General features: G+C 57.7%; 2 protein-coding genes across 16 annotated transcripts in view; both read right to left on the bottom strand.

Annotated features, from left to right (window-relative positions):
• Positions 1 to 300: 300 nt before the first annotated feature.
• Positions 301 to 5,045, bottom strand: STOML2 (stomatin like 2). Its single transcript, XM_054185555.1, has 10 exons — positions 4,899 to 5,045; positions 3,831 to 3,983; positions 3,425 to 3,524; positions 2,732 to 2,790; positions 2,526 to 2,627; positions 2,103 to 2,237; positions 1,431 to 1,575; positions 1,018 to 1,097; positions 670 to 798; positions 301 to 564 (listed from the first exon to the last, which is right to left on the bottom strand). Exons 1-10 carry the CDS (start codon positions 4,947 to 4,949, stop codon positions 433 to 435), a joined length of 1,086 nt encoding a protein of 361 aa, XP_054041530.1. The 5' UTR covers positions 4,950 to 5,045; the 3' UTR covers positions 301 to 432.
• An 81-nt stretch (positions 5,046 to 5,126) lies between these two features.
• ATOSB (atos homolog B) overlaps positions 5,127 to 24,252 on the bottom strand; it is a 40,057-nt gene continuing 20,931 nt past the window's right edge. For 3 of the 15 annotated variants that reach the window (XM_054185540.1, XM_054185549.1, XM_054185542.1), the window contains 10 exons: positions 15,467 to 15,557; positions 14,668 to 14,869; positions 11,606 to 12,926; positions 10,732 to 10,827; positions 9,953 to 10,011; positions 9,581 to 9,677; positions 8,902 to 9,096; positions 8,451 to 8,519; positions 6,622 to 6,827; positions 5,127 to 6,316 (listed from right to left, as the gene is read on the bottom strand). In XM_054185540.1, the coding sequence (XP_054041515.1) occupies positions 6,163 to 6,316; positions 6,622 to 6,827; positions 8,451 to 8,519; positions 8,902 to 9,096; positions 9,581 to 9,677; positions 9,953 to 10,011; positions 10,732 to 10,827; positions 11,606 to 12,748 (2,019 nt within the window). In that variant the 5' untranslated portion in view covers positions 12,749 to 12,926; positions 14,668 to 14,869; positions 15,467 to 15,557 and the 3' untranslated portion in view covers positions 5,127 to 6,162. Of the gene's footprint in view, positions 6,317 to 6,621; positions 6,828 to 8,450; positions 8,520 to 8,901; positions 9,097 to 9,580; positions 9,678 to 9,952; positions 10,012 to 10,731; positions 10,828 to 11,605; positions 12,927 to 14,667; positions 14,870 to 15,466; positions 15,558 to 16,939; positions 17,089 to 18,705; positions 18,816 to 21,566; positions 21,960 to 22,012; positions 22,152 to 24,252 lie in introns of those variants that run through there. The other 12 variants (XM_054185546.1, XM_054185548.1, XM_054185543.1 and 9 more) reach the window with 11 other exon arrangements.

Here is a 24,252-nt window from a genome sequence, read left to right as displayed (position 1 = left end):
AGGCGTCCCCCCCTCCCTTCCCACTACAGAGCACCCTCCGCTGCGCACCGCAGCGGCAGCTACCGGGAGAGCGAGGGGACCATGATGGAGAGTTGCTGTGCCCGGTGAGGGATCCCCCCATGAAAGAGATTTCCCCCCGCCCCAGGAGAGAGACCATCCCCCAGGAAAAGGGTTCCCCCTCGGGAGAAGAATTCCCCAGCTTCTCTTGCGGATCATTGCGTGTCTGCAGGAACTTAGGAAGGATGGCCCCCTCCTCGGTGGCAGACAGCAGGTCGGGCTCCTGAGGGCCAGGGGACACGCTGCAGCAGCACCGCTACCATTTATTACATGATTTAAATTCAAATACAAAATAAGGACGAAGGGAAGAAGAGCGTCTGACCGGGGAGAGCAGCAGGACAGGACTGCCAGAGTATGGGACTCCCTCCAGCCCCGCTAGCTCGAGCTGGCCTCTTCTGCCTTCAGCACCTCTGCGGGGGCAGGCTGGAGGTCCTCACGGGCTGAGGGCACCTCCTCCTGAGTCTTCACAGCTTGGGGCTTGGTCAGAGAGGCGTATATCCCCAGGGCCTGGAGGAAACAAGAGAGCCATGGGGGAGGAGAGGGCTGGGCCCCGCCAGGTGGCCACCATCACCTCCCCTGGGCAAGAGATGGGGTCCCTCCCACCACACTGACCTGTGCCACCATGCTGCTGACATCGCCAGTGTTGGAGGGCAGCAGGAGGGTGTTGGAATCTTTGGCAAGCTTGGAGAAGGCGCTCACGTACTGCTCTGCCACGGAGAGAGAGGCGGCGGCGCTGCCGTGCTGGGGAGAGAGGGAGGAGGCTCAGCAGCGAGACAAGTACCACCAAGAGTCCGTCCCTGCCCCTTCCCCAGACCACCCTGGCCCCGGGGATGGCAAAACTCCTCACTTATTGCCCTTGAAGACACCAGGGAGTGTCCAAGAGTAAGCCAGGTGCCACCCGGGCTGTGGTGTCACCTCCCTAAGTGCCAGCGCCGAAGTGGTGGCTGCCCCACGGCTCACCTGCTGTGCCAGAGCGGCTGCCAGGAGTTGAATCGCCTCAGCCTTGGCCCTGGCCTTGACCAGCACGGCATTGGCTTCTCCTGCAACGAACCACAGCAGGACGTGCATCAGAACCGCGACAAAGTGCTTGAAAGGAGCGAATTGGGACCATTTCAAGGAGCAAACCAAGAAAATTTCATGCACACAAAGCCTCCTCTTCCCCAGCGATGCTCCTGCCACACACCTGCTGCCCCAGGCTGCAGGGCAGCAACACGAGCTGGAGCTCATCCCGAGGGACCCAGCAGGGAAGGACCAGTATGGCTGAGGAAGCCTGGCCCACAGAAAGCGATGTCGTCTCTCCCCGGGAGAGTCACCCCTCGATGCAGAGGGCTACTGATCCCCCAGGTCCCACAAGTTCCAGCCCAAGGTGCTACCAGCAGCTTTGTTGATTTGTTCAGCCTTCTCAGCTTCTGACGCCAGGATCTGGGCCTGCTTCTGCCCCTCAGCCACGTTGATAGCCGATTCCCGCGTCCCCTCTGACTCCAGTACCATGGCCCGCTTCCGCCGCTCTGCCTCCACCTGCAAACACAGGTCAGATTCCAGCCTGCCCCGGCCGCACTGGGGAAATCCCAGCCGTGGGGCGAGCGCAGCGAGGACATGCTCCTACATCCCGCTTGGGCAAGCAGGGGATGAGAACACAGCTACCAAACATGGAGCGATCCCTGGTGAGGGCTGGTTCTGCTCCTCACACTGCGCAGACCTCCGCAGCCTGTCCACACCTAACCGGACAGCTGCTTCCCTCTCCTCCCTTTCCAGCCTGGAGATCCCAGCTTTTCACAAGCGGAGACATTCAGCTCTAGGATTTGCTTCCTACAGAGCCTTAAAGAGAGCTGGCAGGGCTGGTGTGTACCAGGCAGGGGCCACCACTGCTGAAATAAGGACGGGAATCATTTATTCAATAGCTGTACATTGGCAGCCAAAGTGCCAACAGGTTTCCCTCCCCACAGGAGGGACCAGCACTGCCAGCGCTGGATGGAGAACCACCATGCTGCACGGAAGGGGAGACTTCCCTCTTGTTCCAGACCGCCCTTCCCAGAGAACCGAACCTGCATCTGCATGGATTCCTTTACGCGTGGGGGAACATGGATGTCTTTGATCTCGTAGCGCAGGCACCGGATGCCCCAGTAGTCCGAGGCCTGGTTGATGGCATCCACAATGTTGGCGTTGAGGGACTCCCGCTCCTGGAAGGCACCAAAGAAATGGCAAAGAGCAAAGAGGTGCTTTAGCACGAGACAGGGGTCAGGAGGGAAGCAGACACATACCCCCTTCACAGGGAAAGGTCAGACAAAATAAAAAATAACCAAAACAAGACTGATCTCCCAGGATTCACTAAAAGCACAACTGAAATAGAAGCCAGAAGCTCTCTAAGCAGAGGACATTTTGCAGTTAAGCGTATGAGCCTGACCACCCAGACTGCCCCGGGGCTTCGAGAGACGCCGGCAGCTGTGTGATCCGCCTCCCCAGCTCACCCGGAACACTCTGTCAAGGGAGAGCTTGCCAAGTTCAGATCTCATGGTGGTCTGGGCCAGCTGGGTCACTGCATACTCAGGATCTTCCACCCCATAGCTGGCCTGGAGAGCAGAAGCGAAAAACAGAGTCAATGTCAGTGCCAAGAGGAATGCAGTACAAGGCAGGGTTTGACTTGGGCCGAGTGTTGGCGCAGCAGGGACGGTACCTTGTAGGGGTCCATAACCCGCAGATAGAGCACGCCATCAATCTGCAGGGTGACGTTATCTGCCAGGAGAGAACACGTCCTGAAGCAGCAAAGACAAAATATGGCAACCCCTTCTCCCATGACAGAACTATCAGAGCTGGGCAGGGTCATCCCTTTCCCTTTCCCATGGTGTCAACAGCATGGCACCAGAGTGGGATTTGCTGAAACGGATCCCCTTATCTAAAAGACTTTGTAAAATGAACCTTGATGTTCCCTAAAAAACACTAAATTTTGATATTTTAATACACAAGTCTCAGGTCTCCAGATCAAAACATTTCATACTGTAGTTATCTTCATAAATAAAGATTTAAAGGGGAAAAAACATAAGACAAAACAAAAAGCTTAACACTAGAATTGTAACAGAGCTGTCCATTAGCCTGATCTGAAATATTTTTCACAGAAACACAGAGATATTTTTTTTGTGGTTCAACACAGGAGAACATCAGAAAAATGGATTCCCGCTCAGGTGCAACCCAGCAAGAAAGGGCAGACGAGACCTCCTGGGGTTCTCCCCCTCACAGAGCCAGGAGTACGGCTCCCCAGGGACAGGGCTGAGTGCAGGAACATGGGGCACTTCCACTCCTCCTGCGCTGTTCCCTCCTCACCTCAGATGCAGCAGAAGGAAAAGGGCAGGACACAGAAGCTGTTCCTTACCTAGGGTGACAGCTGATTGCTCTGGGACGTTAATGACAATTTCTTTGAGACTCTGCACATAACGAATCCGATCCAGCAGAGGGATGAGGAAGTTCAAACCCTGGGAAAAGGGCAGGATTAGGTGGCTGAGCCCTCTGATCTGGGGTTTTCTCCCCCAGAAAGATCAGCCAGACTAGACAGGGCTGTGCCAACAGATGCTGAAGGCAGAGGAAACATGCTTTACACATGGGACGAAATTAAAGTTTTTCAGTGCTTTTAACACTCCACTAAGGGAAATTAAGTCTACAAGCAGTCAAAAATCTGGAAGAATAAGCACACCATCCGCTAAATCCTCGCGGATAGGACGCGCCTCGCTACAGCTTTAGGAACTTGCTGAATCCAGAAGGGGAGAAAAGCGGCTCCTTACAGGCTCGAGGATTCGGTGGAACTTGCCCATCCTCTCCACCACCCAAGCCTCCTGCTGCGGCACAAAGAGCACCCCAATATTCACAGGCAGTCCAGAGCTCAAGCGGCACGGTGCTGGTGCCAGCCACGCTGAACGCTTCAGCTGCTGGGAGCGCTGCAGAAAGGAAAAGGAACAGAATGGAAACCAGCTGCCAGCACCATCCCTGCTCTCCCGTCTGGGATTGCTGCTCGTGGCCTGGATACACCAGGGCAGGAAACAGCACTGACTCCACGAACAAGCCCACGCCGTGAGGGACATGGGCTGCCCCCACAGGGGTGAGACCTGGACCCCAGGGCCAGCCCGAGTGTTGGGGCATTCCCCACAGATGTAGGGGGGCTCATCCTTATGCTGGAGCTTTCTTTGCGCTTCCCCTTCCCTCACATCCCCACTGAGGGGGAGAAATAAAACCTCCCTGACACCGTAAGGGAAAGAAAAGGGTAAGTGTGTGTCTTTTCTGCCCCACTCAGCCGCCTGTAACCCAGTCATACCCCTTCCCCTCTCCCTCACCTCAGTCCCAGGCCACCCGCCTTCGACAGCCTGACCCTCCCCATCCGTGGCTGCCTTCTAGCCCCCACCTCCAAGGATCTGTTCCCCCCGGGCATTCCCTCACCCTCCTCCCCACAGCCCCTCACTACCTCCCATGCCCTGCTCCCCCCAGCCTCTCCACACCTCTTAGTCCTCCACAGCCCCCCACATCCATTCCTCCCGCAATTCTTTCCCCCCGCCCCAGCCCCTCCTAGTTCAGCTCTCCGCTCCCCGCACCCGATTTCCCCTCGGTCCCCCAACACCACGCCCCCACTAATACCTCCCAGACCTCTTCTACACCCCCTCTGCAGTCCCCTACCCACTCGAGCCCCCACAACCCCAGCCGCGCTCGCCTCAGCGCCCCACCACCACCAGCCCGGAGCTCCCCCAGCCCGGATCCCCCCCAGTCTCCTCAGCACCCCCAACCCCGGGCACCCCCCCAGCCCGGCCCCCCGAGGTCCCCCTCATTCCCCGCCCGGTCCCCGAGGCCTCCCGCCGCCCCACCTGCAGCAGACCCAGGCCGGGCAGGGCCCGGCTCCCCGCCCGCGCCAGCATCGCTCCGCCGCCCGCCCCGCTCTCCCGCCGACCCGGAAGAACTCCCTCCCAACAGAGGCACCGCCCCTTCCGGGTGCCCCGCGCCGACGCGACCCGTCCGATCGCGGGGGCCATGCCCCTTCGTTCCGCCGCTCCGTGGTTCCCCCCTTCGCCTCCCATCAACGGCGGGCACCCGGCGAGGTTTCCAAACAGGTATTTATTTAAATTAGAAACAAAACACGAAAAGTACCGGTACGGCCTCCCCCGGCCCCGTTGGGACGCGGTGAGTTGGCCCCGGTGGGTGGTGGGGCGAGTGGTGCCTCTCCACATCACCCCCAAATCCCCTTGTGAAGGCCCAGCCGGACACCCGTGCGAGGGCCTGTACTGCTGCCACCCCTCCCCGGGGCTCTGCCAGCGCCCACCTCCCCTCCAGCTCCTGGGGGGGCGCCAGGCAATCGCCCCTTTCTCTGGGAGCCACGGCACCCGCGGGCTGGGGGCGACTCCTGCGGGGAGGGCTGTCCCCATGCTCCTGCAGAGAGGCCCAGGACCCCAGACATATGACAGCCATGGTAATGGCTACTTCCCCACCAGGCTTCTTGCGGCCTGGCTAGCCCTCAAGCTGCCTGAAGTGGGGGCTGGCCCCAGGGAGCTGCTGCCCAGCAAGTCTCAGCCTCTCCCAGGGCTTGTAACGCATCCCCAGCCTGTCAGAGTCCACAGCCCGAGGTGTTCCTGTCCCTCCCCAGTCACCCTCACAGTCCCCACTGCCCTGCCCTGGTGCGGGCAAGCCCTGTGCTGCCAGGGGCCTCATGCAGGACGGTGAGGGTGGAGGGGGGGGAAGAACAGCACAGCACCTCCTGTCCTCTGCACAAGCCTCCTCTGTGCTCCCAGCAACAATAAATACAAATAAATACAAACTCTTCCCACACTTTTTGCTCCCAACCCCTGGACCAGCGTGGGCAGCATCACCTGGAGCCCTCCCCCCCACCCAACTCTTCATTCCCCCCACCCCAGCTCCAGCCAAGTCTCTAAGCTGCTCCCCAGTCCCTGCCCCTCCTGGTGAATCCCCATCCGTGATCCCGCAGGGCACGGGCACGGCATCCGTGCTGTTCAGGAGGACCAGGGCACGTGGGGAGTGCGATACTTTGAGGCGGTGCTTGCTTGCTGGCCCTTTACTCATTTCTTCCCCAAAGTGCTGGGCTGGAGGCTCGTGGGTGGCGTTGGAGGATGGAGAAGGTCAGGCCCGAGGTGAGTAGGAGGGGTTCCTCGGCATCTCCGTGAAGGATTTCAGTTCGTAGGGGATCCCCGAGTCGACCTCGATCGACTTGCGGGAGAAAAGCAGCCGGATGTCATCGTGAAGGTAGATCTTCCCCGACTTGGAGCTGTGAAACCTGAGCAGAGACAAGAAGAGCAGGGCAAAGGGACCTCAGGCTCCCAGGCAAGGGCAGGACAGCCTCGGCGGGGGCACAACCCCCTTGCCTACTTTGGCCCTTGGTTACCTTCAGAGGGACAGCGGACACTGTCCTGGGACAGGGTGGCAGCTCTGACATACCCAAAGGAGCAGGTGGTCCCTGCTCCTCCCCAGGGTGAGGGGATCAGGCTGCCATCTTCCCACTTTAGAGAAGGCAGGGACACATGGGACAGGAGCCCAAAGGCCACCCTGGGGCAGGTGTTCATCCCTCCCGGTGTGCCCTACCTTAGGTGCATCAGGTAGCAGAGGACCCTGCGGGGCGGGCCGGTGCCCACTGGGCTGCTGGGGGCCATGGTGGCCCCTTTCCCCTCCCCAACAGGCACCAGGAAGATGCGGTGGCGTAGGAAAGTCATATGGTTGGCTGGCATGTCCTGGAAGTCGTACGTCACCAAGAACATCTTCACCACAGTCTTGTTGGGGTTAAATAAGGTCTGGGGGCAGAAGGTGTGGAATAATTACTAGATTGGCTAAAAATACAAAAGTACAGCATTGTTCACACATTAAGGAAAAGTATAAAATCAAGAGGCTTCTGAGATAGAAAATAGCCACAGCTGGCATGAAGGATATACCACCTGTGGTTCCCTGATAAGGATGCTTGTGAAGCTACATGAGGTATGGGGTGGGATGCAATTATTCCGCGGCTTTACCTTATGATGTATAGCAGATATGGGAATGGGATGATACCATGAAACAGATAAACTGCCTGCTCGATACTCAGAGCCAACGTTTTGACAAATTTTGATGAAATGCTGTCCTTTGTGCGAACTTTGCTCATTATAACATCATTATAATACCAAAACACAACTCCACGCCAAAGGCTACCCGCCTCTAAGGTGCGACCACTCGTTCTTGAGTCTACGCCCCGAATTTCTCATAAACTATACCTTTAATTGTGAAGTGAGAGAATTTTACACCAATCATAATAAAAGCATGTGTGACTAAAGTCACTCAGACTCCACCTTGAAGATAACAAATAGTATAAAAATAGCCCAGGAGAGGGGGGATACCCAGGGAAGACACCATCACGAAGAATTCCATCACTGATTTCCGGGACCAGCCGACGGGCTGAGCCTCTCTTTCCCCCCATAGGGACGCCTTTGGGTAAGACTTAGACTATACCAAGTGCTTCCTCGGGAAACTTACAAATTTCTCTAGAGAATCTCTTTCCTACATTTATAGCTAGGCTGTATCGTTTATAACTTTGTCGGGCATTCTGTATACTTTCATTTGCACGTGCTTTGCAGACAGTGTATTTATCACCGGCAATCCTAAGAACCTATATATCTGTTGTTTAAATAAGCTGCACTTTTTAAGTAGCTAGTCATTTCGGTTTCTCACTGAACGCGACCAAAGACTCGAGAGTGGCCGTGCTAGTTCATGAGCACGACTAGACTGAAGGTGCAGTCCACTATTAGTGTATCCAAATCGTAATAGTTTAATACATATTAAACCTGATTGGACTGATAGTGCTGAATTGGGCATCACTCAGAATTTAAACCCAGCCGCACCTGGCCTCCCACCTCGGTGAGGAGTGTTAGAACGCAAGGGGGTTTATTTTCTGCCAAAACCGCTTGGCCCCTTTCACGCAACAGAAGGGTAGGGGGTGAGGCTGGGAAGGGCGCAGGAATGGATCCATAGGGAGGGCTGGGGCATCTTGGAGTGGTGGCAGCAGGCCTAGGAGTCCAGAAGGCCCCACACCAGACTCAAAGGGCTTAGCCTGAGGTCCAGAGGTCAGTTCTTTCCACCCACCCCCACTCCTGTGCTCCCATCCCACCCCCACTGCATGTACGCGCTCTCCTACCAAGACCCCATCCCTCCCCACCAATGTCTTCCTTCCCTGCACCTCCCAACACCTTGACTCCCTGCCAGCACCCCGGGGACACCATGCTCCCCCCCTCCGCTGTGCTGTCTTGGCAGCCACCCATGCTGCACATGCTTTCTGGCTGCTGTCCTGCCAAACAACGTAACAGAGCATATCCACCCCGGGTGGGAACCAGAGCTCACCGTGTCCCCTCCCCATAGCACTGACAGAGACCAGGGGATGGACAACTCACCACTTGGATGGTTCCAGCTTTGGGGACACTGTAACCCTTCTTTCCCAAGGCCTCCAAGTCAATCACTCCCTGGGGCAAAAGAAAGAGCACATGAGAAGGAGAAAGCTTGTAGAGAGCCCAGCTGGGACCCGGCATGGGGCCGAGAGCCCCTCTTGCCAGGAACGCCTGGCACAAGGCAGCAAGAAGCAGCCCAGCTCAGTGCCTCTCCAGGGGATGAACAAGCAGCAACACAGAGGTGACAGCAAACCCAGCAGCCATCAGACGGCTGGGCAGCAGCCTGCCTGGTTATACGCCTGCAAGGGTTCTCTCTTCTTTCTCCCTTTGCTTTTGGGGTTAAAAACTGCTCCTGGCACAGCCAGAGGTCTCCTCAGGTAGGTGGTTGCTTGAGCCACCCTCTCTGTAGAGGGGCAGCCGCCAGGACACTCGGTGCCTGGGTACAGCCCCCACTCACCTCCCCCACGGTCCCAGCCCTCCCTCGTCCGCGTACCAGGAAAGGTGAGGGCACGCTGTGTTCAGAGATGTCAAAGTAGGTGACGTCAACGGGCAGGGTGACGTGCTGGGGACAGTAGGAGCCACTGGCACCAATCTCTGCTGTGAACCCCTCAATCCTCCCCGACGGTGCAAAGCGCCCTTTCAGGATGGACTCCTGAGAGTGGACAGAAGCGTTAGGGACCTTCAAACACCAGTACTGCCCCTCACCTTGAAGCTGCAGGTGCGATCACCCCCATCTCCACCACAAGCTCATGTCTGCTTGCCCTCACATGTCTCCCAGTTTTCCAGAGACCACCCATGAGGGGCCCTGGCCGCTTGCTCTGAAACAGACCCATCCTGAATTGGTGTGCTAAAACCAGCCATCTAACACAGAGAAGCAGTAAGAGCGCCTGCGCTCAGCCCCACAGGAGCCATCTCAGCAGGGTTCAGGGTCCTGGCACCTCACCCAAGGATCTGGCTGAGACAACCTGCTGGTGGATGGTGGCTGTGTGACACAGCCACTGCATACCAGGCCCTTGGGGACAACCACCCCAGCCCCACACTGGGGATCCTGTCAGGTTCAGCCTCTCACGTCTGTCGCCAGCCCAACCTGGAGACCTTGGGACCCGCCTCCCGCCCTGGTAGGTGGGTGCCATTACCTCAAAGTTGCCCAGCAGAGCATGGCTGACAGTGGTAGTGGCCCAGGATGTTGTGGAGGACCTGGTACCCCTCCGGAGGCTGTTTCGGAGATGTTGCCTTTGAGAGAGGAGAGAAGATTGGTATTGGACTGGAGAGCCTGCTGCCCTCTCTAGGTCCCCATGTCCCTTTCTTTGTTGGAGGTTGAATGCACTTTCACACCCAGCGGGGCAGAATAGACCTCCCTCTGCCACACAGCCTGGGGTCTTGTGGAGGGGAGACACCTGTGGCAGGGAAGGGACCCAATCTGACCCTCCCACAGGCCTGTGGGGTGTTAGGGTGGCTGGGCCCCCCGAGCCCCCACATCCATCCTGTGGGGCTACTGGAACACTCACAATTTGAGGCGCAGCCCGCTCTTCAGCCTCCTCCCAAATGTAGCACAACCCGCAGAGCTCTGGAGGGAACATGAAATAGAGAATGGTGTTAGGGCAGCAACTGGGAACTGCGCATCCCCCAGCAGGTGCCATTGCCCCGTGCCCTGCCCCACAAGGTCCCAGTGGATCGGAGATGTTCCCATGCATGGGGAGGTGCCAGCAGCCTCTGCAGGGGTGGCCAACAGGCAGCATGATGTCTGAGGTGTCTGGTGGAGATACAGGGCTGCCCCAACCCCACAGTGTCTCTGTTGGGGATGAGGTGTTGGTACCCAAAGCCAAGGGTGCAGCACACAGCTCGCACCTTGCAAAGCAGGTCTCAGGACCAGCCCCAGTGACAAGATATCCCCAGACTGAGCCACGCATCAACCCCACCTTGTACCTCCCAGGGAAGGGTAACATGTATGATGGAGCTCCCTGACCAGCCCAGAAAAAGTCCAGTCCCCTGGTGATTCATACAAGGTCCTCTGTAGTGCCACCAGGCAGAGTGGTCTGCTGCCCGCCCCTGCCCACTGCCAGGCTCCTACAGCAGTAGGGTTAAAGCCAGGGCCACACTGCAGCCTCCTTTTAAAGATGTCCCCTTTTCAGGGTTTTTCTCTTCTGGAAGCCACAGAAAGGGCAGCACAACACAAAGGGCTGATGGAGCTGCCTGGCATGACCAGGCGGGAAAACCCAGGGAAGCTGCTGGAGGGCTTCACTCTGCAGTGGCAGTGCTGGGGGCAGCCGGGCTGGGGGACAGTCACCAAAAAGGGCACGCGAGCAGGGATGGAGCTGTTCTCCATGGACAATGTGTCCTGGCTCGAAACAGCAGGAAGCCACGGCAGCTCTGCTCTTGGTCCCTGAAGTTCCCCACACCATGGGAAAGAGAGGAGCGTGCCAGCTCTGGCATGAGCTTGCTGCAGCCTCAGCTGGCACGATGTGCTGAAGGCAGAGAGCTGGCCAGGAGGGGCGGGTAAGCAGGGGAGAATTGCAGGTTGCTCCTGAGCTGCCAGGGTGGTTGCAAACCTCTGGAGTCTGCCCCATTTTTGAGTTCGTGGCACCCTGGGGACACGCCATGGACACCCCAGAATTGCCGAAAAGCCAGTGGCATCTCTGCACACAGCACTGGGGCTCCCACTCCCTGACCAAGGCACGTCCAGTGCCATCCCCTGCCACCAAACCCTTACCCTGATGGACAGGTATCACAGACAGGGACTCAAGCCACCCCACTCCTCTGCCTTCCTCCTCATTAGGCAGGCAGAAGACAGCCACTCTTCCCAAGCCTGATGGTAAGTCTGGCTTAATGTGAAGTTGTCAGATACTGAGTGTCACCCCATGCCACACGTCCAACTCCCGCTGTCACAGGAATGTCATGTCCTGTCTGAGCAAGGCTCTCTAGGCTAAAAAGCTGGTTGTAAGCAGAGGATTCCACAACTAAAAGGTGTCGAGAGTCGGTGACAGCCTATAGACCATACATCCCAGGGCTGGCTGTTGGCCAGTGTCCTGCTCACACCAGTGCCGTGGCACTGGGACAGGACAGGGTGCTGTGCCACAATGGACCGCATTGCCCACAAGGACAGCACTGAGCTCTGGGTGTCCCCAGGCCATGCCCTGCCTCCCGCCATGAGCGATGCTCACCTTGGCGGTGGGAAGCAGGTGATTCCAGAACGGGGCTCCCTTGGCATCGGTGCTGCGGCAGGCCGTGGGCACCAGATGGCATAGCAGGGTCCTCTTCCTCCTTGCCGGAGGGGACAGGCTCTCATCCTCAGAGCAGGATTCGGCCACAGCCTCACCAGCAGGCAGCAGTTTCCTTTTGGCTGGGCAGCTGCTGCTGCTGCGCTGGCTGCTGCCACAGGGAGTCTTCTCCAGGGAGCTCAGATTGCTAGACTCAGGGCTGAGCGTTGTCTGAGGAGCTGAGGGTTCCTTGCACCTGTTGGCCACCACTGGCCATTCCTCTTCTCTGCTAGCCCTGCTGCTGTGAGCTGGGCTGCTCCCTGGCTTCTCTCTCTTCCCATCAGAGTCCGAGCAGGCTGCTTGTGCAATATTGTGCAAATCAATATGAAGTAAGTTGTGGCCACTTGCCTGCTCCTCATTCTCCCCACAATCTGTGGGCTGATCCCCCGATGAGACACGGCAACTATCTCTTTTGTGCAAAGTACTGCAAGCAATGTGCTGGGGCCAGGAGGAGGAGAAGAACGAGGAGGAGGAGGAGGAGGAGGAGGAGGAGGAGGAGGAGGAGGAGGAGGAGGAGGAGACGACATCCTGCGACTTGTTCTCTCTGCTGGCCTTGGGGCTGTGGCTAGGGCTGCCGTCACACCGGTGCTCCACCACCCGCAGCCCGCTGTGGGAGAAGTGCTGGGCGGATCCGCACAGGGATAGCTCCTCCACCAGCAGACCATCCTCAAAAGTATCGTCATCATCCAGGGAAGCCTGCCCAGGGCCTCCATCACGCTTGCTGTCCACCCCCCCGCCACCCCAATGAGTTCGTTTGGGATCTCTCCCCACCTCTGGAGTTCGCTGCTCGGGGTAACCCCTCTTGACAGCCGGACGGCTGCCTGCCCGCTGCTCCGTGCTCTCAGAGGAGCTGGACAGATGGGAGAAGATGGACACCTGGTAAACCTTCTGGCGCGTGATCTCTGTCTCGTTGTAGCCCATGAGGATGCCACGGTGGGTGCAGTGCTGTGAGGAAGGTTCCAAGGGTGCCTCTCCACTGGGCCGGGTCAGGCTGGGGTCCGTGCCGCGCTCCGGGGGCAGGGACGTCTCTGTGTGGATGTGCCGCATGGAGCCTTACTTGCCTGGACTCCGAGTGGAGCCAGAGTCAGAACAGCCCATGCAGCAGCAGGAGCAGGACCGTAAAGTGCCACAGGACAGGGTGTGAGGGTAGGGGGGGAGCTGGACCCCAGCTCGCTTAGGACGTACGGGTGAGCACTCCGCTATGGGGTGCACTGCGGCACAGCATCTGGAAAGAGAGAGCAGAAGAATGGAGACGAGCCTGGGATCCCTGTCTTCATCCGGGCTTTTCGCTGCTAGGAACCTGCTGGGAAGAAGGCAGCTCCCCCTCAGAGGGGAGGGATGGGAAGAGGAATCAGGCTGGTGTGGCTCTCCAGGGAACCCTGTGGCATCACCCACCTGCAGGATCAGCACTTCCTTCCCAGCCTGGGCATGGAGAGGAGTCTCCAGCCAGGCTAGAGGCTACGGGGACAAGTCCGGACAAGTGGGGAAAAGGGGGCCTGCCCTCTGCCAGGGACTTGATGTGCTTGCACTGCTCTGGAGCGCAGGAGTCAGGCAGGTCAGACCAGTCCCAGGGGCTCAGACCTGTAATCACACTTTTGGGCAACAGCAACAAGATCTCCCAGAACTCACCAAGGCAACCTGCCCCGGCCACATGTGCTGAACGAGGCAGGGCTGGTACCCTACACCGCCGGCCCCATGGCAGGGACATACCTGGCTAGGCAGCCTGGGAAAACCTGACCTAATGTCACAGCTCTGCTGGCCTGGACCAGAGACCTTCACCACCTCAATTAGCAGCTGGGTGGTACCAGGGGCTGCAGAGCCCACCGTAGGCTCCTGTACCATCCACCCACTCCTGCCTGCCTCGAGGGCCTGACCTCCTCCATGCTGCATGGCACCTCACTTTTAATTTTCAGCCCAGTTTGAGAGCTGTGAGAATCTTGGCCACAAGTTTTTCTGGCGTGATAAATACTGAAATGGCTGCAAGAGCTGAGGAGATGCGGGAAGTCACCATCAGACTGAGAAGCTCCAGAGCCTGACAAACTGTCCATGCCTGGCAGCTCTGCCCTTTGCCTGTCCCCAGAGTTCTACCTGCTCTTGTGGAGCAAAGGCTTAGGGGAAGGTGAGCAACAGGGGAACTGGTTCTCCAAGTGGGTCAAGGCCATCTAGAGAGCAAGGCTGCACACCGCATTTTGACCCCTGCCGTGATGGGGATGGAAAAGTGGCAGGCCAGGGTGGTTGAGTCCAGGGATTTTGTTTAAAAGGAGTGATGAAAGGTAGAACCATGCACCAGGACGTGCTGGGGGCTGACCAGCTGGAAAGCAGCTTTGCAGCAAAGACCCTGGGGTCCTGGTGTACACCAAATCAACAATAAGCCAGCCACAAAGTAGGACAACAGTATCCTGGGCTGCATTAGGAGCAGTAATGCCAGGAGGTCAAGGGAGGTGATCCTTCCTCTCTGCTCAGCACTGGTGAAGCCACACCTGAAAGAGTGCAGCAAAGGGCCACTAAGACTGTTAAGGGACTGGAGCATCTCTTCTGTGAGGAAAGCCTGGGACTCTTCAGCCTGGAGAAGAGCAGGCTCAGGGGGATCTTACCAATGTATATGAATACCTGAAGGGAGGATGCAAAGAAAATGGAGCCAGGCTTTTTCCAGCGGTGTCCAGTGACAGAACAAGAGGCAGTGGGCACAAACTGGACCACAGGAAGTTCTGTCTGAACATCAGGAAACACTTTCTTTTAACTGTCAGGGTGACCGAGCACTGGAACAAGACACCTAGGGGGGTTGTGGAGTCTCCATCCTTGGAAACATTCAAAATCTGCCTGGACACGGTCCTGGACAATAGCTCTAAGCGTCCCTGCCTGAGCAGATGGGTCAGACTAAATGACCTCCAGAGGTCCCTCCCAACCTCAACCACTCTGTGTAACCCAACACACTGCAGCGTGTCCTGGCTGACCCCCATACTCACCCCTCTGCAGCAGAACCCCTTTTTGCTCTGGATTAACTTCCTTGTCCCGCAGCGGGCGGTCGTTGGCACAACTAGCTGAAGACACTTGCCAGCCAGGCACCCCCCAGAAGCGGCGTGGCTGCCGTGGAATGGCTCCCACCATCACGGTGTGCCTCCGAACCTCTGCAGCGTTCTCTCCAGCTCTTCAGTTTTCACAGGGGCTCTGAGGGGAAGGAAAGTGGAGATAAAGGGCTGCAGTGATTCAGATGTTTTCCAGGAGAAGGGCTGGAGGGTACTGCCTGCCTGCAGGGACACACAGGCAGAAATGAGGCTCAGCCTCTCACAGTCTCCCAAACCCAAAGGCCACACACATCTCGTCCCTTTCAGGCAGTGCCATCACCTCGAGTTCCATTAGAACCACAAATATTTTAAGCTAAGCTGTGAACTCTCATCCCTGGCTTGTATTTCACAGCCCTTTTGCATGTGTTCCTGTATGAAAACCTGTGCATATAAGCAGATCCCTGCTTCATTCTGGTGACCATTTCACGTCTTGCTTTTCAAGACACTGCAGATCACCAGCAACCTCTGGACGTCCAGCTAGCTGCTGGTCTCATGCTCACCTCCTGCCCCTTTCACCCACAGCACAGGACACTGTCTGGCCCTACAGACAAGGGGAAGAGTTTGCAATTGTTTTCTTCCAATAAAAGATGCCTGGCAGGGAAGGCAGAAGCCAGGAGCCTGACAGCCCTGAGCCATGATGGCCCCCCACCAGCTTCCCCCAGCACAAAGACAGCAGTCCTTTCATGTGCACAGCACTCACCTGCTCAGATGTGCCCTTGATGTATGACAGATTTGCAGATGCAACACAGCTCCCCTGCGGTCATAATCCACCAGCACTGCAGCTTTGGTGCCTGGAAGAGGGCAAGGAGGAGCGTTAGCCCAGGCAGCAGCTCCTGGTGCAACACCTTCAGAGTGGGCAGGAGCCCTCGGCACCCCGACCCTCAGCCCCTCTCTGGCAGGGGCAGCCCATGAGCTTTGCTGGCCCAGGAACCTCCAGGTGAAGGAGGAAGTGCTGACCATCCCTGGGGACCATGCCATCCCCACCTCCCTTGCCATGCAGCCCTCCACCGGGGGCTCATTGCAGCGGCCATCTGGAGGGAAGCCACCACTGGGCATCGTAACCCAGCAGCGAGTGCTGCCCTGAAGGCTGGAACAGGCAGATGAACAAAATCCCCAGAGAGATGCTCAGAGGCACTGAACACCCAATTGCACCCCCTTTCTGGCACCCTGGTCCAGCAAGTCCTCCATCCCATCATCTTGCAGGTGGGAAGCCAGCTTCAGCAGGTCACTCGCTGCCTGACCTCGCCTGCCCCAGGAAACAGGCTGTTCTTTCGTTACATTTCCAATAAGATTTGTAATTAAAAGGCAGTCATGGCCAGTCCCTGAGAGCCGGCCAGCCCAAAAGCCACCACCAGCAGTGCTGGGGAAGGGCACCGCCAGCAACCAGCCAGAACAGAGATACAATACACCAGCTGCCAAGGAGTGCTTGCAGCAGGGCAAATTGACGCCGTAGCATAACAAACCTCTAGCCCAAAACCTCAACAAAAGCTCTTTGTAAAGATCAGCTCCTCCTGGCAGCCCACAAGGGGCCTGCACCAAGGCAGGTAGAAAAGCAAGTGAATGCCCGCAGCTGTGGGCGGATGTCAAGGTGGTAACACGCTGTGCTCTGCCTGCCTGGAAGGTTGCTGCTTCCCTCTTCCATCCCTGGAGGAGATTTGTACCATAACTTGCGTGGCGCAGTCGACCACTGGGAAGTGAAATCAGCAACCAGCAGCAAGAGTCAGTATGCTGCAGTGGGAGAAAGCTGCATCCTTCCTGTGCGTGTCCATGCTGGGACAAATGTGCAGCTTCCCCTGCATCCTTTCGTTCTCCTTCCCATGTTCCTCTGCAGTCACAGCCCTTCCCAAATCCTGGTGCAGGCAGGCTGAGCCCTTTGCTCCCCAGCGGCAGCTGCCTTTTGGGAGAATAGGTCCATCAGGAGAAGCTGACATGCCGACACCACAAATCCATCCCAGCTGAGACCTCGACACCAGTCACCAGGTGATGCCAGCACTAGCCAGTAGTGCACATTCCTAGCACAACGGGCTGCAACATGTTTTGCCAGCCCAGATACTGTTGCTTGAAGCACCATGCTGGGAAACACCAGGGTTCCCCAGCCCACCCGAGAAACGTCGCCAGACCCTGACGCAGGATGACAAAGCCAGGCCTGGAGGGGGTCGGGGGCTTAGCTTACCTGATGGTTTCATTCCTACTAGCACATCCAGGGGGAACCCAGAATTAACAGACCGTGGTCTCAGTCTGGTGGCAACAGAGCACGATGGCGGGTGAGGAAGGGTCCCTGGCTGGGCGATGCAGCAGCTGTACCACATGCTGGGCTGCAGCCTGCAAAAGGATCTGTTGCTGTTTTAACTGTATTATACCAGCCAGAAAGGAAGCGGGATGGGTGCGGGGGCAGCTCTGCCAGACAGAGAGACATCTGTCGTGGGGCAGGACCAGCAGAGCCCTTGGAAAGGGGATCCTGGCAGGGGTGGCAGCACGGCACTGGTGCAAGGAGAAGAGCAAGAACTGTGCCCAAAGGGGCTATGCTCACGCAGTGGGGATCCAGATGGCTTCCCAAAGCAGCACTGCAGTCAAGGGGACACATGGCCGGTGGATAAGAGGCTTTGGTCTGGGCATTGCTGCCTGGGGCAGAGTGCCATGCCCCAGGGCTGGCAGGGCTGAGAGAAGTCCTTGCACCATTTAGACTGCAAAAAAAAACAATCAACCCAAACCAACCCCAAACTATCCAGCTTTTGCTGTCTTCCTCGCTCCTGCTTCTTCTCCAGGGAAGTGCTAAGGAGACCTTCGCAGCCTCACTGGGAGTGAAGCAGGAAGCACGCAGCTGGGAAAGAGAAGGGCTGTCACTACAAGAGGGCAAATAATCACCCTTGGTACAAGCAGAGTACAAGGCAAGAGAAGAGGCAAAAGAAACTGCTGGTAACAGACTGCCTGGAGGATAAGTCACAGCTCCATTGGTCCTATCTGAACCCAAGAAGGAAGGAAATCTAACCAGTGGAAACGCAAACCCGGAATCTCCCTGGCAAAGGCTAAGAGCAGAAGCTTGAGGAGCACCAGCAGGTAGAAAGTTTCCATCACAACCCTGAAGGATCGTGGCACAAGCAGCAATGCTGCCACCGGAGAAGGGTTTCTCCACGGCCTGACAGATCAAGCGTACCACTGTCAGGATAGAGACAGACATGTGAGGCTGGGGACTACCTCCAGCACCGTCCATAGGAGAGGTGGCAATCCTGGAGAGAAGATGGTTAGAGTGATGCTAGAGGTGCAAAGCTATGCCTGAAGGGAAAGACAACCAGCATGGACCTGGCTCTGGCACTTCGCTGTGATTCAGGTTGGGAAGGAAAGAATTCAGACTTGGTGGAAACAAGGGAGAGGGAGGGAGCATCCTCACCCCACTGCAAGGGCAAGTGCTGCTCTTGGGGTCCTCAGGAATTCTCCTGCCGTGCCAGCTTTCTGCAGCCACAGAGCCTCACTCAGTGCTGGCCCCTGTGCTGATAATGGGTAGGGGGGGAAGCCCAAGCCCAGAGGGGAAGGACAGGGCAAGAGGCAGTGCCCATGTTAGGAGTCCCAGCTCCTAGAAACCGCCTGAGACAGCTTCTACAGAGACAGACCCGACACCTCCCTCTGCCCCGCAGCACCCGTGTTCGTGAGGTGCTGCTGCTGCTTTTCCTCCCACCCTGCAGGAGGGGACACCGACCGGGTGCAGAAGCCCCTGGGGACAGAGCAGCCCTCCCCGCAGGGCACTTTGCTGGGGCTCCAGGCTGCAGCAGGCTCCTGAGGGGCCGAGGTCTGCCCAGCGACATGCGGTGCCTCCCCAGCCCCAGCCCCACATGCAGGTGCCGCAGGGACGGAGCCCTTCTGCTCTGCTGACCCAGGATAACACAATGAAACCTCTCCCGGGAGCTCCGGGAGCCGGAGCAGAGCTCCCATCCGTGGGCTTACCCGTGCTCCTTCCGATGCCCCATGTCTTGGCATGGATTGCCTCCGTACACCTTGCCCGGGTGCCTCGCGTGCAGGCAGCGATGCTGACAATAGCCTGCAGCTGGGAAGGGGGGCTGGCAGGGTCTGCAGGCAGATCCTGCTATGCAACAGCCACCTGTGTACAGCTTTCCCCCACGTCCAAAACCCCCCCCTGCCCCCCTACCCCGTCAGCCTCCCCTCCATGCACGGCTGCCCCTCTCCCCAGGAAAGCACAGTCAAAGAATGAAAAGCAGCTTAAAATCCACCAGGACAATCGGGCAGCTCTCCAAAGCCGGCAGCACCCCCTGCCCACCCAGCACCAGCAGGCTCAAACCTCAGCAATACCAGCCCCACGGCCGCCCAGCTCCAGCGTTCGACCGGGAGCCCAGGAAAGCTGCAGCAGGCAGGGCAGGGAAATCCCATGCAGCAGCCGCTCAACGGGGAGGACAGCCCAGGTTGAGGACAGACCTTTGTCTCTGCCTGCCTGTCTCGCTCGCTCGCTGCCGGAGGAGGAAGAGGGGGGCGGTGGGGGACAGCAAGCAAAGATAACACCCCTAGGAGGGATGTCACAGCCACGTTAATCACTTGGAATTCCAGCCAGCGCAGACCCGGGCGCCGCAAATATGGGCAGCAAATGGAGATGCTCAAAGGTCTGAAATAATTGGATCCTTTCACAGGAGCCGAGCCCAGAATCCAGCACAGGAATTCAGTCCCCGCTGGAAGTTGAGAGATCAAATAGACGGAGAGGCAGGCGCAGCATCAATCCTCAGCCACCGCCGTATCTGGCTCCGCAGCCCCTGCCGCTGCTCTCATCTCAGGTGCCTTCTCAGCAGGAGCGAGGGAGGACCGCAACAGAGAGCCCGAGCCCCCAGCGGAGCCGAGCCGAGGACCAGCCCCTTCCCATCCAACTTACTCTACTTGTGGCAAGGTGCAGAAACGCTGCCAAGGCGAAGGAGGGTTTTGCGGAGGAAACCGGTGGCCTCGAAGCCCCTGCTTGACCGTAGGGACAGCCCAGGGAGAGGAGACCCCCGAAGCTGCTGGCTGGCCTCCGCAGCCCTGCGAGGGAGATGCCCAGCCTGGCAGACTTGCCAACCCGCATCACGTTCCCAGCGAGACGCACACACGGCACATGTAGGCTCCTGCTCGGCGCCTCAACAGCAATGAAAAGGCACAGAGGCTTCTGCCAGAAAACAAAGAGGCAGCGGCAGAGCTGGGGGTGGGGAAAACTCTCCGCTGCCCAAGAGGATCCCTGCAGAGGCAGCAGGATGCTGTTGGGCTCCACCGCAGCTACTCACCCCCATGAGCCTGAGGTGGCACCCACTCGCCCGGCGCAGGGAGTCTGGAGGGTGGGCCAGCCCCCGGTCCCCTCCCCGAGGCAGCGTGGGGTGGGAAGTGCTGGAGGACGCAAGCCAGGCCCAGGACAACAGCTGGCCACAAGGGGAAAATTCCTCCGGGCTGGCTCCGCTTCGTAAAAAGCTGCATCTTTTCACCTCGGGGTAGCTGCTGCGCACCACCGCTCCTGGGGGGAAGGCACAGCCGGCACCGCACCTGCCAGCTTTGACACCAGAGCCATCCACGGTGCCCAACAGCATTGACCTTGCAGTGGCACGGCAGCCGTGGGCAACAAAGAAAGCACCCACAGCAAAAACAAGCCGCTGGCCACCCAGGCACAGGGACCCACGGCCAGCTCCATTCCGGTCCTCCCATCCCTCTCTGGGGGTGCTGGCCTGAGGGATGGGGACCTCGGCTGCTGTATGACCATGCAGGCCAGCTGGTCCGCTCCAGACCTTGGTGCCAACTGCAACCAATAGAAAATTTTCCACCGCTGGTGATTACAAAGTCATGTGCATGTGCAGACAGTCACAAGATGGCCGTGAGGAGGCAAAGGGATCCTGGCAGAGGGGCAGGTACCACTCCTCCTCTGCGCTGGCATGACGTCTGGGGTCTCTGGCCACAACCAGGGCACCAACATGCTGCCATGTTTCAGGTTCAATAAGGACATTTGTCCAAGGGAGGCATGCCCCAGGTCCAAGCAGGAGCAGACCCTCACCATACTAAGTGATGCACAAATGCTAGCGCTGACAGCCCTTTTTACCTCATGTCCCTGGAGGAGGAATGATGCCCTGGGGTTGGTGTCTGCACCAGAAACACTGCGAACTCTATCCCCACGCATTTAACTCAACCCCAATGGAAAGGCAACATCTTACTAGTAACTCCCACCCCATCAGCCCGCTGTCCCAGGCTGTCCACCATGGGAAGTGTGATCTAACTGTGCAGCATGAACAGCCCAGCCCGCTCTCCATCACTATGAGCCAGGTACAGAAACATGAGCCTCCGATAGGGAGCTCTGGCAACAAGGTGATGCTTTGCAAGCCAGTAGAAGACAGCACAGCAATCAGCAGGTGGCAGGACCTCTTTTGCTCCCACCTCTACTGTCTCTTCTCTTCTCCCTCTGGTCACCGCCACATACAACCACAGCCCCATCTTCCTTCCTTAGAAAGCCAGCTCCTTCAGTGCTCAGATGCCCTGTAGCCATTCACACTGCCTGATCCCAGATGTACAATACTTCACTTTCCCCACATCCTTCACATGGCAGCTGGGTTCTGCATGCCCACAAGCGTGCTCCTCTTTGCTCCCACCTCCACCATCAGACCCTGCCCTGCTTCCATGCACCCCCGTGCATATCCCCAATGTGCGCAGCTCTTTTTGCCTGTGCTCTGTTGCCTCCTGATCACTGCAGCTCATACCATAACTTACCCTAGTATCCCCCCATCCCCAGTTGCCATCCCCCTATAGCCCTGCCAGCCTTGCACACACTCCACTGATGAGTCCCCAACACCAACCTGGAGATCCACAGCAATGTCACCTCTCCCTACTTCCCCAAACACTCACGAGGGCACCGCAGGGCAGTGGAGAAGGTCCCAGGGACGCTGCATTATGCCGACTAGTTCTGGACACAGGCGTCAAAGCTATGCGTGGGAAGAGGCAGCCTGCGGTGGGGAGGGCAGCAAGGATTGTGCATGCAGCATTTACCCGGTGGGAACTGCCCACTCCCACCGCAAGCCCTCTTGCGATACACTTCCTTTTACCGTAAGGGCCCTCCAAGGGAGGCGCTTGGGCACAGGCACTCAGGCCTCCGGCTTGACATTACCAAGCTGCAGCCTGCAGATAAGGCTGCAGCAGCTGTGGGGACATTCAGCATCTTTTCCACTCCCTGTGACAGACATCTACGAGGCACGGGGGGAGGAGATACCACTCACACACAGCCATGCACACCCACCCAACTCACCCTTTTTCAGCAGCGATTTAGAAAGTCTCAAGTCTAGCACAGGCCAGAGTGGTGACACGGGCTGGGCAGGGATTCGGGCCGTATTCAGATGAGGCTTTGTCCATCTTTGATTGTACAGAGCCGGACACAGCAAGGGCTACTGCAAGGAAGGAGGATTTCCATCATGAATTCAATGTCCCGTGCCTTGTCACAGAAAAGGAAAATCTCTCCTTCCAGTGGGGCCGAAGGTGAAAGAGAAACACCCTGCTGGCATTAGGAAAAGGGTGTCAAAGCTGTCACCTAAACACTGACACTGTTGCCTGCAATCAAGGCAAACATATGAGTGCACAAGCCCCTTTGAAGGGGAACAAGGGGGTAGGAGGGACTGGCACGTCTGACTGCAGGCATATTCATATGCAAGGCAGGGGGAGACACCGTCTAGCTCCTATTTCATCCCATGAAAATGGCAAACGTCCTGGTCCGTGCATTCCAAACCACCCACAGGGTCCCACTGACAGCAGAGCCCTCTGCCCAGTGTATCCACCACCCCTGCCAGGGCTCCAGGCAATGCACATGGCCGGGGATGCCTTTGGGATGGAAAAAGGAATCCACCTGGCACTTGCATGTTGCATGGAGATGAAGGAAGCCAAGGCTCAACTGGTGCTCCATGGCAGGCAGAAGCCAGAGGGGACCTGCCCTCCGGGCTATCTGGCAGGTGCAGCCTGCAGGGACTACACGGCATTGGGGCACCGACATATCAGCATCCTCCATCTTCGGAGAAATGATAGTGAACAAGGACAGGCTGGAGACACAGCTGCATCTCCAGACAGCCCACCTGCACAGGACATGAGTCTCCACATCAGTCCCTGAAGGCCCCCGTGCAAACTCTGCTTGCTGCCACTGTTTTGCTGCACTGTCAGAACACGCAAAGCTCAGAGACCTCAAAAACCAGCTTAACTGTGGCAACTGGGTCCAAAACACCTTCAACCCTGCTGGCAGTTGTGCCTCTGGGGACATAGATGTCCTCCCAGACCTGACCCTCCCCCTGCTAGGGAGATGGGACCCACAAGAGACCCGAGACCTCCCCGTGGACTACCAGGAACCAGCTTGTCCCCAGACAGGCAGTGATTTACCCGTGCAGCTGGGAACGGCCCCCAGGGGCCTCTTGGCTCAGATCACTGCACCCTGCTGCTCTCCATGCGTGCGGGTGTTGTAACAGGGACATCCAAGTAACGCAAGAGTGCCCAGAGCGGTATTGAGTAACGAGTGGACTACCGGGGAAGGGAGAGCACACAGCGCTCTGAGCGACACTGCAGCTCAGCATCAACGAGCCCAAGGGAAAGGCTGAGAGGAGCAACTTGAAAAGGGATCTGGGGACAAACGCAAACTCATGGGAATGTCCTAGACCTTGAAAACCCACATAAAAGCACCTGGGGAGCCTGGACATCCTCCCAGCCTCTGCCAGACGGGGAGGCGGACGTAGCTACCGCTGCAGGCCAGCTCTGCCCAGGCACCGTGGCTACACACAGATCCCTTTCCTCCGGTTCATTATTCTTGCAGACGGGACAAGGGCAAATATGAAAAAACTCTTTGAGCACTTACACATCGGACACATGCTTCTGCAGTATCAGGCACTAGGGTCAAAGCTCGGAGGCACAATAAATCGCAGAGCGAAGTTGTTAATGAAGACAAGGCTGATAAGGCTGCCAGCAGCCAGCCTTGCAGAAGGATAGGATCAGGAAAAGAGCAGCCATGAGAATAAAAGGCTGGCAAAGAAACAGAAAGTACTGGGAGCAAGTAATTCTTTCCAGACAGTCCTTTGGGCTCATCTCAGCCTCCATCTGCTCCCTATCTGCTCGGGATGGTCAGGCAGCTGGAGCCTTTAAAAAGGCTACCAGTGGCTTCTCCTGCAATCGCCGCTGTCTCTGGGACAGGCACAACAAAGAAGTCAAACCTGGAGCCTTCCAGCCAGAGGGCTGGGGGGCAGCGTCCTCCCCAGCGCCCCGACAAGACCAGCACCCTGCTACGGATCACAGCTCTGCACTGCCAGCAGAGCAGGGCGGATGGTTTATTGTCCTGTGCTTTACTGCCAATGGGGTTTTTGTGCTCGTGCACAGAAGGGAACATCGTGGACCTCTGGAAAGATGGTGGCTAAGGGTAGGGGCAAAGCAATAAGCTGGGCAATATCACTAAAGTAATGCCTCCATCCCCCGGCACTGCTAATACTGCATGGCTGAGAAAAACCAAGCCAAGAGAAAAGG

Source organism: Rissa tridactyla, chromosome Z (assembly GCF_028500815.1).
Source record: "Rissa tridactyla isolate bRisTri1 chromosome Z, bRisTri1.patW.cur.20221130, whole genome shotgun sequence".
NCBI lineage: Eukaryota > Metazoa > Chordata > Aves > Charadriiformes > Laridae > Rissa > Rissa tridactyla.
Note: the sequence above shows the minus strand (reverse complement) of the source record. Positions and strands in the feature narration are given on the sequence as shown.